General features: G+C 42.8%; 1 protein-coding gene across 3 annotated transcripts in view; it reads left to right on the forward strand.

Moving 5' to 3' along the window:
• Positions 1-16263, forward strand: part of dlg5a (discs, large homolog 5a (Drosophila)) — a 211297-nt gene that overhangs the window by 70740 nt on the left and 124294 nt on the right. For all 3 annotated transcript variants that reach the window (XM_061911763.1, XM_061911764.1, XM_061911765.1), the window contains exon 2: positions 6897-6965. In XM_061911763.1, the coding sequence (XP_061767747.1) occupies positions 6897-6965 (69 nt within the window). The remainder of the gene's footprint in view (positions 1-6896; positions 6966-16263) is intronic.

The raw sequence follows: 16263 nt of genomic DNA on the forward strand, positions 1-16263 counted from the left end.
AATGTAAACAATGAAACACCGGCTGTGTTTGTGTTGCTAAAGCCGGCCGCAATGCACCGCTTCCCACCTACAGCTTTCTTCTTTGACGTCTCCATTATTCATTGAACAAATTGCAAAAGATTCAACAACACAGATGTCCAGAATACTGTGGATTTTTGCGATGAAAACAGACGACTTATAGCTGGGAATGATGCTGGAACAAAAAGTCCTCTTCAATCCGTGACGTCACACGCATACCGAGACGTTTCAGCAGGGGTGTACCCCGCCTCCCGCCCGATTGTAGCTGAGATAGGCGCCAGCGCCCCCCGCGACCCCAAAAAGAGAATAAGCGGTAGAAAATGGATGGATGGATGGATTTTGGCGCGAAATGTAAAATTGCTGGCATGTGTTGCAATGTTCATATTTCATCATTGATATACAAACTATCAGACTGCGTGGTCGCTAGTAGTGGCTTTCAGTAAGCCTTTTAAAGCATTTTCGCCGTGCTCATTTTTTTCCGTCCTATTTCCTTGGGTTTTTCCCTTTTCCTCTCTCAAATACCCCTCTTTCTGAGGTCCAGCTATCTCTTTTCATCTCCTCGTTTGCACTCTTGCCCCCAGCCTTTCCTCCGTCTTCAGGGTCTAAGATGGAGCGGCTCAGTCTTGCAGAGCTCACACTTAATTAGGCTTGGCCTTGTCACACATGGAGGGGCTGGAGCCAGAGCGCAGCTAAACCCAGTGGGGTAGGCAAGGACCGGGGATGGAGATGGCGAACAGTTGGCATCAATCTGTGTCGCCTGCTGCTCACAAAGGCAGCCGTGGCTTGAATCCTCTTCACAAGAACCCTTCCCGTGTGTCAGAGTAAATATAGCAATTTATTATTAAATCCTGGTATTCAGTGTTTGTCCATGCGGTTTTTTGATTTTGGATTCTTCCAAGATTTGCTGCGGCGCTGACCGTTTGTTTTTTGGGCCAATTTAGAGGAGGATGGCACGCACCAGCAGATCTGTTTTCCTTTTGTGATTTACTGGCAGCACCTCGAGGGAGGCAAGGGCGCCGTGTTCGCTCTGGATCATGTTCATTGAGGGGAGAGAATGTAGGGTTTTGAGATTATATATTTGTTTTGTTTGCACATCTGTAAATGTATTTGTTTATGTACATTTCAACCGACTGGTACTCCGGTATTTCTGCACAATGGATGGACATTTGTCTAAATGTGTGTTTGTTAGGGGTGTAACGGTACACAAATATTTTGGTTCGGTACGTACCTGGGTTTAGAGGTCACGGTTCGGTTCAGTAAGAAAACAACAAAATATACATTTTTTGGTTATTTATTTATGGTCCTGATGGCTTCATCTGACCGGGATCTTCAGCTCTCACTGGATCGGTTCGCAGCCGAGTGTGAAGCGACCGGAATGAGAATCAGCACCTCCAAGTCCGAGTCCATGGTTCTCGCCCGGAAAAGGGTGGAGTGCCATCTCCGGGTTGGGGAGGAGACCCTGCCCCAAGTGGAGGAGTTCAAGTACCTAGGAGTCTTGTTCACGAGTGAGGGAAGAGTGGATCGTGAGATGGACAGGCGGATCGGTGCGGCGTCTTCAGTAATGCGGACGTTGTACCGATCCGTTGTGGTGAAGAAGGAGCTGAGCCGGAAGGCAAAGCTCTCAATTTACCGGTCGATCTACGTTCCCATCCTCACCTATGGTCATGAGCTTTGGGTCATGACCGAAAGGATAAGATCACGGGTACAAGCGGCCCAAATGAGTTTCCTCATAACCTGTGTGTGTGTGTGTGTGTGTGTGTGTGTGTGTGTGTGTGTGTGTGTGTGTGTGTGTGTGTGTGTGTGTGTGTTCTGGAAATGCTGACTTAATGGGGACATTGCTCTGTCCTGATCAAAAACTTGGTCCCCATTCTAAATGATAACCTGTGTGTGTGTGTGTGTGTGTGTGTGTGTGTGTGTGTGTGTGTGTGTGTGTGTGTGTGTGTGTGTGTGTGTGTGTGTGTTCTGGCAATGCTGACTTAATGGGGACATTGCTCTGTCCTGATCAAAAACTTGGTCCCCATTCTAAATGATAACGTGCGTGTGTGTGTGTGTGTGTGTGTGTGTGTGTGTGTGTGTGTGTGTGTGTGTGTCTGTGTGTGTTCAGGGAATGCTGACTTAATGGGGACATTGCTCTGTCCTGATCAAAAACTTGCTCCCCATTCTAAATGATAACCTGTGTTTGTGTGTGTGTGTGTGTGTGCGCGTTTGTGTGTGTGTTCTGGCAATGCTGACTTAATGGGGATATTGCTCTGTCCTGATCAAAAACTTGGTCCCCATTCTAAATGATAACGTGTGTGTGTGTGTGTGTGTGTGTGTTTGTGTGTGTGTGTGTGTGTGTGTGTGTGTGCGTGTGTGCGTGTGTTTACAGTACAGGCCAAAAGTTTGGACACACCTTCTCATTCAATGTGTTATCTTTATTTTCATGATTATTTACATTGTCACTGAAGGCATCAAAACTATGAATGAACACATGTGGAGTTATGCACTTAACAAAAAAAGGTGAAATAACCGAAAACATGTTTTATATTCTACTTTCTTCAAAATATCCACCCTTTGCTCTAATTACTTTTTCGCACACTCTTGGCATTCTCTGGATGAGCTTCAAGAGGTAGTCACCTGAAATGGTTTTCACTTCACAGGTGTGCTTGCAGTTCATGCAGAGAATGGCTAGAGTGTGCAAAGCAATAATCAGAGCAAAAGTTTGCTGTTTTGAAGAAACTTTTGATGATATTGCGGACCGTAGATGGTGAAATCCCTAAATTCCTTGCAATAGCTGGTTGAGAAATATTGTTTGTAAACAATTCCATAATTTGCTCACACATTTGTTTGTTTGTGAATGACTGAGCATTTTCATGGCAGCTGCTTTTATACCCAATCATGGCACCCACCTGTTCCAAAATTATCCTGTTCAACTGTGGAATGTTCCAAATAAGTGTTTGACGAGCATTACTCAACTTTCTCAGTGTTTTTGGAAACATGTTGCAGACATCAAATTCCAAATGAGCTAATATTTGCAAAAAATAACGTTTTTCAGTTGGAACTTTAAGTATCTTGTCTTTGCAGTCTATTCAATTGAATATATGGTTGAAAAGGATTTGCAAATAAATGTATTCTGTTTTTATTTACCATTTACACAACGTGCCAACAAAAGCAGTGTTAGAAAAAGTTAAAGGGGAACATTATCACAATTTCAAAAGGGTTAAAAACAATAAAAATCAGTTCCCAGTGGCTTGTTGTATTTTTTAATTTTTTTTCAAAATTTTACCGGTCTCGGAATATTCTAAATAAAGCTCTAAAGTGCCTTATTTTCGACTCTCTGCGAAGACACTGGCCATTTCCCTGTGACGTCACACATCCATCCATCCATCCATCCATTTTCTACCGCTTATTCCCTTTCGGGGTCGCTGGCGCCTATCTCAGTTACAATCGGGCGGAAGGCAGGGTACACCCTGGACAAGTCGCCACCTCATCGCAGGGCCAACACAGATAGACAGACAACATTCACACTCACATTCACACACTAGGGCCAATTTTAGTGTTGCCAATCAACCTATCCCCAGGTGCATGTCTTTGGAAGTGGGAGGAAGCCCGAGTACCCGGAGGGAACCCACGCATTCACGGGGAGAACATGCAAACTCCACACAGAAAAATCCCGAGCCTGGATTTGAACCCAGGACTGCAGGAACTTCGTATTGTGAGGCAGACGCACTAACCCCTCTGCCACCGTGACGTCACACAGTGCTGCCAATACAAACAAACAATGGGAATAGCACAGCAAGATATAGCGACATTAGCTCGGATTCAAACTCGGATTTCAGCGACTTAAGCGATTCAACAGATTACGCATGTATTGAAACAGATGGTTGGAGTATGAAAATATTGAAGAAGAAATTGAAGCTATTGAGCGAATAGCTATTGACGCTATTCATAGCCATAGCATGGCCGAATAGCTGCGTTAGCATCGCCGGTAAAATGTGCGGACCAAACGATCAGGACTTTCGCATCTTGTGACACTGGAGCAACTTAAATCCGTCGATTGGTAAGTGTTTTTTTCGCATTAAATGTGGGTGGAAGGAAACGTAATATAGTTGCAAATGCATCTACAGGTTATCCATACATCTCTGTGCCATGTCTGCTTTAGCACCGCCGGTAAATAGCATGTTAGCATCGATTAGCGTAGCATGTTAGCATCGATTAGCTGGCAGTCAACATCAACAAAACTCACCTTTGTGATTTCGTTGACTATCGTTTAAATGCATCTGCAGGTTATCCATACATCTCTGTGCCATGTCTGTCTTAGCATCGCCGGTCAAATGTGGAGACACTCTGGCACATTCAATGGGGGTCTGGCGGCAGACACTTTGGCATCTTCGGGCCAGTGGTGCAACTTGAATCCCTCCCTGTTAGTGTTGTTACATCCTCCGACAACACACCCACGAGGCATGATGTCTCCAAGGTTCCAAAAAATAGTCAAAAAAACGGAAAATAACAGAGCTGAGACCCGATGTTTGTAATGTGTTGAAAATGAAAATGGTGGGTGTGTTACCTCGGTGACGTCACAATCTGACGTCATCGCCTCCAGCGCGATAGACAGAAAGGCGTTTAATTCGCCAAAATTCACCCATTTATAGTTCGCAAATCAGTTAAAAAAATAGATGGTCTTTTTCCTGCACCATCAAGGTATATATTGACGCTTACATAGGTCTGCTGATAATGTTCCCCTTTAAATTCCTAGAGCCCAAAAAAAGTCTGCGGGCTATAGAGCGTTTTCCGTTCGGGCCCCAGTACTCTGGAATGCCCTCCCGTTAACAGTTCGAGATGCTATCTCAGTAGAAGCATTTAAAACTCATCTGTATACTCTAGCCTTTAAATAGACCTCCTTTTTAGACCAGTTGATCTGCCGCTTCTTTTCTTTTTTCTCCTCTGTCCCCCCCTCCCTTGTGGAGGGGGTCCGGTCTGATGACCATAGATGAAGTACTGGCTGTCCTGAGTCGAGACCCAGGATGGACCGCTCGCCTGTGTATCAGTTGGGGACATCTCTACGCTGCTGATCCGCCTCCGCTTGAGATAGTTTCCTGTGGACGGGACTCTCGCTGCTGTCTTGGATCCGCTTTGAACTGAACTCTCGCGGCTGTGTTGGAGCCACTATGGATTGAACTTTCACAGTATCATGTTAGACCCGCTCGACATCCATTGCTTTCGGTCCCCTAGAGGGGGGGGGGGGTTGCCCACATCTGAGGTCCTCTCCGAGGTTTCTCATAGTCAGCATTGTCACTGGCGTCCCACTGGATGTGAATTCTCCCTGCCCACTGGGTGTGAGTTTTCCTTGCCCTTTTGTGGGTTCTTCCGAGGATGTTGTAGTCGTAATGATTTGTGCAGTCCTTTGAGACATTTGTGATTTGGGGCTATATAAATAAACATTGATTGATTGACATTGAAATATTTGCTTAGTTATTAGCTTAGTGTTGTTCCAATGACTTAGGACACAATATAGGCAAGTAGCGTGCCGTGTGCAAAAAAAAAAAAAAAAAAAAAATTCCTTCTGCAGAAAGCACACATCACAGCTTTAGCTTCGGAATATTAAAAAAAAAAATGCTGGTTTTGCTGGAAGGTTGCTGTTGCCCTTTAGAGCACAGACACTGCAGCATGGCACACTTCTGCACAGCCTGTATTCGCCTGTGCAAAAAAAAAATAATTCCCCCATCTTAACGATATGAAGAGCCATTTTGATGAAGAATTACCTTCTCTCCTTTGCGACTGTGTGTGTGTGTGTGTGTGTGTGTGTATGTGTATATGTGTGTGTGTGTGTGTTCGCCTGACATAAAAAAGAGAAAATCCCACTTGAGCTGCGACATTGTGCCTGTGTAGCAGAAACATACATAGACTATACATCAAAGGCAAGCAGGAGTGCACATTGAGGGGAAAGGCGGTTTAATGATGGCAGCAGTCTGGAGTGTTAATGTGGATCTGCTAAGGAGGAGCCTTGATGACAGTATTATTCCCCAGCCTAAGCCTTCTCACTAAATGCCTCAATGTGCTTAAAGCAGTGGTTCTTAACCCTGTTGGAGGTACCGAACCCCACCAGTTTCATACGTGCATTCACCGAACCCTTCTTCATGTCTGCTTATAACAGAGCGACAGGTGATTAGATAAAAAGGCCCAGGTGGGCCTTCTACGCACCTGTCGCTGATTTCCAGGCCGGTCCTGGCAACACCCTGCTTCGCTGCAGGCCACGTCCCCTCCACAGTTAGCATCAGAATAACAATGATACTCCAAAGAATAAGAGACTTATTATACTCTAGAAATGTTGGTCTCACTTAAAAATGCACGCGTTTAGTTGTGTTCAGTGTTCGAAAAAAATATTATATGGCTCTTTCAGAAATATGTGAATTGTGAATTATATTTTATATAGCGCTTTTCTCTAGTGACTCAAAGCGCTTTACATAATGAAACCCAATATCTAAGTTACATTTAAACCAGTGTGCGTGGCACTGGGAACAGGTGGGTAAAGTGTCTTGCCCAAGGACACAACGGCAGTGACTAGGGTGGCAGAAGCGGGAATCGAACCTGCAACCCTCAAGTTGCTGGCACGGCCGCTCTACCAACCGAGCTATCCCGCCCCAAATATTTTAAAATATTTGGCTTTCTTGGCTCTCTCAGCCCAAAAAGGTTCCCGACCCCTGCTGTAGAGTAATGCCCGCAGCTAAAAGCAACTGCATGAGAACGTACACTCGAATATCACGATAGTCATTTTTATATCGCACAGAGACAAACCCGCAATATATCGAGTATATCAATATATCGCCCAGCCCTACTTCAAGTGTTGTAATATGTGCTGCGATGAGTTTTACATCTGAATGTTGCTTCTGTTTTTGCAGGTTCTACATACAGCGTCCTTTCCACCATGCCTTCCGACTCCGAGAGCAGCAGCTCCCTCAGCAGCGTCGGTACGTACGATCTAAAACAGGGGTCTCAAACGCAATTTACCTGGGGGGCCACTGGACGCAGAGTCCGGGTGAGGCTGTGCCACGAGAAAAGAGTTCTTAAGAGAATATGTTGCATATTCCTCAGCATGTCTAGTTGTATAATGATTAGGGCTGGGCAACGATTAAAAATTTTAATCGAAGTTAATCGCACTATTTCTCCGATTAATCACGATTAACTGCACTGTATACGCAAAGCCCAATAATGAATTCAAAAGTAGTGTGTAGTGCACCTTTATTGGAATATTCTCCCACATGAACAAAAGCGCCAAAACATTTGTTGTGCAAACACAATTTAAATCAGTCCTTGTTAAACAGTAGCAGTTAAATAGCATATTTGATGAAAATCAACTCCAAAAATGTCAATACAAACATTTAAGCTTATTGCCACTGCCAGGGTATTTAAGTTATCCTGTTTGTTATGGAAAATAAATATAATCTACATACAAATCTCTGAGCCACAATCATAACATCTGAACAGGCAATTTCTGAGGTAACAGCAGAAACATTTTTTTTATCAGGGATCTTATGTTTGAAAAACCTATATTATAGGTAGTCGGCTGTTTTAGGGAATTTTTGATCAAATTATCTGTAGTAGCAATATTAATAATGTTGTGTTTATTCTGCGTAGTGCACTTAAAATAATTATGACCATATCTAGGAATTGATATGATGGGAATTTTCCGATTGTTTGCTTGGTGCTTTGATAAACTGAACGCATCATATACATGGTACTATATTGTGATGTTATGAGCCAGGGGAAAAAATAACTACCCTACCCAGCATGCAACAGGAGTGACGAGCATGCTAGGTTGTATGTTGTATGTTGTGATATGCACGCTCTGAAAGCAAACGTTAAGAACTCAGCCAACACTCCTGGTCTGCATTATTCATAAATAGACAGACAACACATATACTCCGCTGCTTCACAGGCCGCTGGATGTAGCCGGCAAAGTATTCCCATGCTAGCTAGCCGCTCTAGCAAGCACGCCTCATTCAGTCCAAAACGGCCCGATCTATCCACATCCAGAATTGTCTGGCGGTCCTAAGTGATCCCGGAGTGACCACGCTGTAAGCCAGCCATGACATTTGCAGAATTGTCCGGTATTTTTGCCAAATGTTCCATCTTTACCAAAAGCCCCTCCACGCCATCTTGTTAAGAAAAGGCGTTCACAAAATAAAAGCATGTAAACAACATACGCAAATGTGCGATAAAATGATTGTCGGCGTTAATAGATTGATGAGTTAACGCGTAATTAACGCATTAATTTGCCCACCTCTAATAATGACGTTTCAAGTTGTATTCCTTGTGCACCACAACGTTGTCTGTGCAAATAAGACAGGTCGGGGTGCACTTGTGCTCAACGAAGAAAGACTGCATCTCCCACTTTTCCTGGAATTGTCTTTGCCCATCATGAACCCTTCACTGCAGGCTTTGAAAAAGACATGTTTGGGGTTGCGGAATATATTTGTACTAAGCCGACGCACGGAGAATAATGTTATTTCTGCAATGTGTTGTTCCGCTTTTCCTTTCTAAAGCAACACGGCGGTTGACGGATAATATTACCGGGATAGCGAGCGCAAAAAAGTATCGAAATATATGTAGTGTTCATCGTCAGAGGCAATGCAAATTAAACAATACAAAAACAAATAACTGTTTGAATTAGGGCTGGGCGATATGGCCTTTTTTTAATATTTCGATATTTTTTGGCCACATCACAATACACGATATATATCTCCATATTTTGCCTTTGCCTTGAATGAACACTTGACACATATAATAACAGCAGTATGATGATTCTATGTGTCTACATTAAAACATTCTTCTTCATACTGCATTAATATATGCTACTTTTAAACTTTCATGCAGAGAGGGAAATCACAACTAAGTCAACTGACCAAAACTGTATTTATTAAGCAGTGGCATAAACGTTCATGTCATTTCCAAGATTGTCAGAGACATTTTAACTGACAAATAAAAATGAGCTGCATAATAGGAAATCAAATAGTCTGTCCTTCGTTATGTGGTAGGTTACTACGGACGTTATTAATTCTGTTGTTGACTATTTTTTTCATACGGTGTTGATCTGGAAATGTTTGCCTCTGAACTTTGATGGTGTGGCACCAAACAGAGATGTTGACATGCGGAGTAAGCACTCTTCATTCTCAAGCAGGTGACTTTTCAAATGATGCTACATATTAGCAGTAATGCTACTTTTTGTAGCAACGCTGTTGGCCCACACTTGACAAATTACAGTTGTCTGTTTGACATATTCCCACTTGAAGCCAAACCATGCTAGAGGACCCATTACCTCCCTAAAAAACGTTAAAGGGGAACATTATCACAATTTCAAAAGGGTTAAAAACAATAAAAATTAGTTCCCAGGGGCTTGTTGCATTTTTTTTAATGTTTTTTTCAAAATTTTACCGGTCACGGTATATCCCTAAATAAAGCTTTAAAGTGCCTTACTTTCGCTATCTTCGAAATCACTATCCATTTCCCTGTGACGTCACACAGTGCTGCCAATGTAAACAAACAATGGGAATACCACAGCAAGATATAGCGACATTAGCTCGGATTCAAACTCGAATTTCAGCGACTTAAGCGATTCAACAGATTACGCATGTATTGAAAAAGATGGTTGGAGTATGAAAGTATTGAAGAAGAAACTGAAGCTATTGAGCGAATAGCTTTTTGACGCTATTCATAGCCATAGCATGGCCGAATAGGTGCGTTAGCATCGCCGGTAAAATGTGCGGACCAAACGATCAGGACTTTCGCATCTTTTGACACTGGAACAACTTAAATCAGTCGATTGGTAAGTGTTTGTTTCTCATTAAATGTGGGTGGAAGGAAACGTAATATAGTTGCAAATGCATCTACAGGTTATCCATACATCTTGTGCCATGTCTGCTTTAGCACCGCCGGTAAATAGCATGTTAGCATCGATTAGCGTAGCATGTTAGCATCGATTAGCTAGCAGTCACGCCGCAACCAAATATGTCTGATTAGCACATAAGTCAACATCAAAAAACTCACCTTTGTGATTTCGTTGACTTTATCGTTGCAAATTCATCTGCAGGTTATCCATACATCTTGTGCCATGTCTGCTTTAGCACCGCCGGTAAATAGCATGTTAGCATCGATTAGCGTAGCATGTTAGCATCGATTAGCTAGCAGTCACGCCGCAACCAAATATGTCTGATTAGCACATAAGTCAACATAAAAAAACTCACCTTTGTGATTTCGTTGACTTTATCGTTGCAAATGCATCTGCAGGTTATCCATACATCTCTGTGCCATGTCTGTCTTTGCCGGTAAAATGTGGAGCCACTTTGGTACATTCAATGGGGGTCTGGCGGCAGACACTTTGGCATCTTCGGGCCAGTGGTGCAACTTGAATCCCTCCTTGTTAGTGTTGTTACACCCTCCGACAACACACCGACGAGGCATGATGTTTCCAAGGTTCCAAAAAATAGTCGAAAAAACGGAAAATAACAGAGCTGAGACCCAATGTTTACAATGGGTTGAAAATGAAAATGGCGGCTGTGTTACCTCGGCAACGTCACATTCTGACGTCATCGCCTCCAGAGCCATAAACAGAACGGCGTTTAATTCTCCAAAATTCACCCATTTAGAGTTCGGAAATCGGTTAAAAAAATAGATGGTCTTTTTTCTGCACCATCAAGGTATATATTGAATCTGCTGATAATGTTCCCCTTTAACACTGTTACAAATGTGCGCCACACTGAACCCACGCCAACCAAGAATGATAAACACATTTCCCTAACACAACATAAACACAACAGAACAAATTCCCAGGATCCCTTGCAGCACTAACTCTTCCATGACGCTACAATTCCCCCCCCCCCAATCGCTAAATCCAATTAAATCTTCTTCCTCTGTGTCGCTTCTAAACAACTTTGCCAACTCCAAAGTTACACAATGGGCCGCTTCCTTCTATCGGTACGCCGCTTACATCAGAGTCACCGTACCTTGCGGTTCCAATAATTCCAGCCTTTCGTAATCCGGACGGGATGGTTTCGGTCGCCACTGAAGCCCATGCTTTGTCAATCCATACTGCTCCCACAGATTGCGCAGGACTGCCTTAAAGCCCTTCTCAGTTTTTAGAAGTTACCGCCCATGTTGAAGTGATCAATTTTTATAGGTACGGAAGTATTAGCAGGTAGCATCTTTTTTTTCCACAATGCACTTCTGCCATGACCCGCCCCCGCCAAATTTTTGGGGGCAGACATGCTTGTGTGCTGATTGCTGATATACGCCTAGTCTCTTACGTGAATGAGATAAATAATTTTTAGACTAATGCAGGGGTGTCAAATTCAAATACAGAGCGGGCCAAAATTTTAAACGGAACAAAGCCGCGGGCCAAGAATGAACAAATGAACCTTTTTAATAGGCACCCAAATAAGTTTTGCATTAAATATTGAACAAGCAAGGCTTATATAACTTTAGTGACATGCAAAATCCAGTTTAAATAATAATAATAATAAAAGAAATATCAATGGCATATCAAAAAAAGAATTTAAATAAAAATGCAATGCCTTTTTTTCCATTTGCAATCTTCTGAGGTAAATATCAATTTTTTTCCACCGCCTAATAATAAATTTGAAAATGAAATAACAATAATGAATGAACCAAACATTCAAGCCTTGAAGTAGCAAGAGAAAATGCATGAATAAAACGTTAATTATTGGTCAGTTTGCTGGAAGTTTCCCGGAAGAGTTAGTGCTGCAAGGGGTTCTGGGTATTTGCTCTGTTGTGTTACGGTGCGGATGTTCACCCGAAATGTTTTTGTCATTCTTGTTTGGTGTGGGTTCACAGTGTGGCGCATATTTGTAACAGTGCTAAAGTTGTTTATATGGCCACCCTCAGTGTGACCTGTATGGCTGTTGACCAAGTATGCGTGGCATTCACTTGTGTGTGTGTAAAAGCCACAAATATTATGTGACACGCTGTTAGTATGGAGGAAAATCGGACGTGACGACAGGTTGTAGAGAACGCTAAAGGCAGTGCCTTAAATGCACGCCCCCAATATAGTTGTCCAGGTGGAAATCGGTAGAAATTCGGGAGAATGGTTGCCCCGGGAGATTTTCGGGAGGGGCACTGAACTTCGGGAGTCTACTGGGAAACTTAGGAGGGTTGGCAAGTATGAGTATTAGCGGTGAATGCTGTGTTACAGCGGCACCGACGCCGTATAACACCGGCGGGCCAGCTCTAATGCTAAATTGATATTACCTCAAGGGCCAAATTTGGGCCAGAGTTTGACACCCATGCTGTAATGCATGGTGAATGTAATGCAGTTGTTGTATTGAACTTCCTGTTGATTTTAGTTGGGGGCGGTCAGTGTATGAAATATAGGTCTCAGTGAGACCTACATTGAGGTTTTTGTTTCATGTGTGTATGACAGTCTTACAGTTTTGTCTGAGCAGAAAGCCGCCATTTTGTGACAACAGCAGCAGCACAATTGTTCTTTGCGGGCTCATAAAATCCAAACCGAGGTAGTGATTAAAACTCTTTCTTTAACTTTTAACCAGAAGGGTTCAATCTCTCTTATGTGCGTATTTGAAGCCGAAACGACAAACGGCCTCAGAGGAGATAATGTTTTAAAAAAAAAAAAAAAGCGACATTTTTTAGCCAACGTTTGTATTGAAGTGGGAATAGCAAACTTCCTGTTGATTTTAGCCGGTGTGGTCTCTTTGGATGAAATATAGGCCTAACTGAGACCTACGTAGTGGTTTTGTTTCATGTTTCTACGACATTCCTACTGGAAGTTACAGTTTAGTTTGTGTTTTCTTCCTAGGGGGCAATTTTTAGTTTTGGGGTTGAGTTTTTTTGATTAAATCTCAATGTTTGCCAGTCCTGATTTGTGTGTCAAATTAGGTGAGTTTTGAAGCATGTTAAGGGGGTAAAATTACAGCTCAAAGCTGCGTAAAATATAATCAAATTTAAAAATAATTAAAACGATAGAAATTTAATAGGGTCCTTTTGTCCCAAAGGGACATTCGGTCCCTAATAAATATTTCTACACATAGAAGTAATCAAAGTGCCCTCTTTGGGGATTGTAATAGAGATCCATCTGGATTCATCAACTTCATTCTAAACATTTCTTCACAAAAAAATCAATCATTAACATCAATATTTATGGAACATGTCCACAAAAAATCTAGCTGTCAACACTGAATATTGCATTGTTGCATTTCTTTTCACAGTTTATGAACTTACATTCATATTTTGTTGAAGTATTATTCAATAAATATATTTATAAAGGATTTTTGAATTTTTGCTATTTTTAGAATATTTCTAAAAAATCTCACGTACCCCTTGGCATACCTTCAAGTACCCCCAGGGGTACGCGTACCCCCATTTGAGAACCACTGAGTTAGTAAATTAGATTATTTGCAGAGTAATGTTACAATGTTCATCAGATTGATAGCCTCAGGGAAGCCTTATGCATTATATATATATATATGTGTGTGTGTGTGTGTGTGTGTGTGTGTGTGTGTGTGTGTGTGTGTGTGTGTGTGTGTGTGTGTGTGTGTGTGTGTGTGTGTGTGTGTGTGTGTGTGTGTGTGTGTGTGTGTATATGTGTGTGTGTGTGTGTATATGTGTGTGTGTATGTATGTATATATATATATATGTATGTATATATATATATATATGTATGTATGTGTATATGTATGTATGTATGTGTATATGTATGTATGTATGTGTGTATATATATATATATATATATATATATATATTAGGGATGCACCGAAATGAAAATTTGTGGCCGAAGCCGAATAAAATTTAAACGCTTGGCCGAAGGCCGAATACCAAATAATGAATGCAGTTTTTCACAATTTTTTTAATATTGCATAAATAGCCTAGAATACATATTTAGACATGTTTTTCAAATAAAGTAATTTTTTATTGAATATCGACATTTTTTTAATATTCCAATAGCCTTTGCTTTTCAAAAAAAGAACAAAGTTTTTCATTTATATTAGGCCTTCAAACAAAACATGCATACCAAAAAAAATAAAGTGCATTAAAGTGGATAAACCCACAACAAATGAATTATTGTCCTTTTGGCAAAAGTCTGCTTAGCCACAGTAGATATGCTAATAATGTAAACAGAAGGCTCAAGTCAATCTCAATTAAGTGTGTGCTTGTAACCTCATACACTTATACAGGTAGCCTACACAACAGGCTAATAATGTCAACAGAGGCCCCACTAAATCTCAATAAGTGTGTGCTTGTAACCTCATACACTTATACAGGTACACAACATATCCCAACGTCACCGCGTCAAAAAATTGCGTCACACGCCACTATTCGGCCTTGTTCTTAACTCATTCCACCGAAGGCCGAATGTGGCTTTTTTCGCCATATTTGACCGAATATATTCGGTTACCGATCAATCGGTGCATCCCTAATATATACAAAAATAATTGTCTTCTTTTTCACACTTAAAACCAGACATATCTAACATATTCACACCATAAACACACTTCCTGATACATCTTTAAATTATGTGTGAATATTTCACACTATTTAAACCTGCTAACATCACCAGCAAAGTTTCGTGACAGAGTGAGACATCTTTCTCGCCGTGGTTACAAATGATCTTTGTGCTGCATGTTGCTGGTGTTGTTGCACTGGATGAAAGCGAAGCAACTAAATGTTTCTGTAAAACATGTTTTTGTAGATGTACGGACCGAACGTGGAGGAAAAATAGTGGACATAGTTGGACAGCGACTGTTAATAACAGAGGTGGGAATCGCAGATGAACTCCCAGTGCAATTGATTTATTTTCATAAGCCGCAATGAGGAAGAGGCGTTAATTGGAAGCAGGTGATAATTGGACAGAGGCTGTTGTTCCTGAAATGTGTTAATTCATTATAACAACTTCAGTTTATTAACGTTCAGAAAGGATTTAGAGTGCATGAATAAAGTAGAGGGGGCGGTACCTTTGGATTGGCAGACCGGGGTGGTGGTTCCTCTCTTTAAGAAGGGGGGACCGGAGGGTGTGTTCCAACTATGGTGGGATCACACTCCTCAGCCTTCCCGGTAAGGTTTATTCAGGTGTACTGGAGAGGAGGCTACGCCGGATAGTGGAACCTCGGATTCAGGAGGAACAGTGTGGTTTTCGTCCTGGTCGTGGAACTGTGGACCAGCTCTATACTCTCGGCAGGGTTCTTGAGGGTGCATGGGAGTTTGCCCAACCAGTCTACATGTGCTTTGTGGACTTGGAGAAGGCATTGGACCGTGTGGGGAGTGCTCAGAGAGTATGGGGTACTGGACTGTCTTATTGTGGCGGTCCGCTCCCTGTATGATCAGTGCCAGACCTTGGTCCGCATTGTTGGCAGTAAGTCGGTCACGTTTCCAGTGAGGGTTGGACTCCGCCAAGGCTGTCCTTTGTCACCGATTCTGTTCATAACTTTTATGGACAGAATTTCTAGGCGCAGTCAAGGCGTTGAGGGGTTCCGGTTTGGTGACCGCAGGATTAGGTCTCTGCTTTTTGCAGATGATGTGGTCCTGATGGTTTCATCTGACCGGGATCTTCAGCTCTCACTGGATCGGTTCGCAGCCGAGTGTGAAGCGACCCGAATGAGAATCAGCACCTCCAAGTCCGAGTCCATGGTTCTCGCCCGGAAAAGGGTGGAGTGCCATCTCCGGGTTGGGGAGGAGACCCTGCCCCAAGTGGAGGAGTTCAAGTACCTAGGAGTCTTGTTCACGAGTGGGGGAAGAGTGGATGGTGAGATCGACAGGCGGATCGGTGCGGCGTCTTCAGTAATGCGGACGTTGTATCGATCCGTTGTGGTGAAGAAGGAGCTGAGCCGGAAGGCAAAGCTCTCAATTTACCGGTCGATCTACGTTCCCATCCTCACCTATGGTCATGAGCTTTGGGTCATGACCGAAAGGATAAGATCACGGGTACAAGCGGCCGAAATGAGTTCGGGTCTCTCCCTTAGAGATAGGGTGAGAAGCTCTGCCATCCGGGAGGAACTCAAAGTAAAGCCGCTGCTCCTCCACATCGAGAGGAGCCAGATGAGGTGGTTCGGGCATCTGGTCAGGATGCCACCCGAACGCCTCCCTAGGGAGGTGTTTAGGGCACGTCTAGCTGGTAGGAGGCCACGGGGAAGACCCAGGACACGTTGGGAAGACTATGTCTCCCGGCTGGCCTGGGAACGCCTCGGGATCCCCCGGGAAGAGCTAGACGAAGTGGCTGGGGAGAGGGAAGTCTGGGCTTCCCTG

Source organism: Nerophis ophidion, linkage group LG09, assembly GCF_033978795.1.
Source record: "Nerophis ophidion isolate RoL-2023_Sa linkage group LG09, RoL_Noph_v1.0, whole genome shotgun sequence".
NCBI lineage: Eukaryota > Metazoa > Chordata > Actinopteri > Syngnathiformes > Syngnathidae > Nerophis > Nerophis ophidion.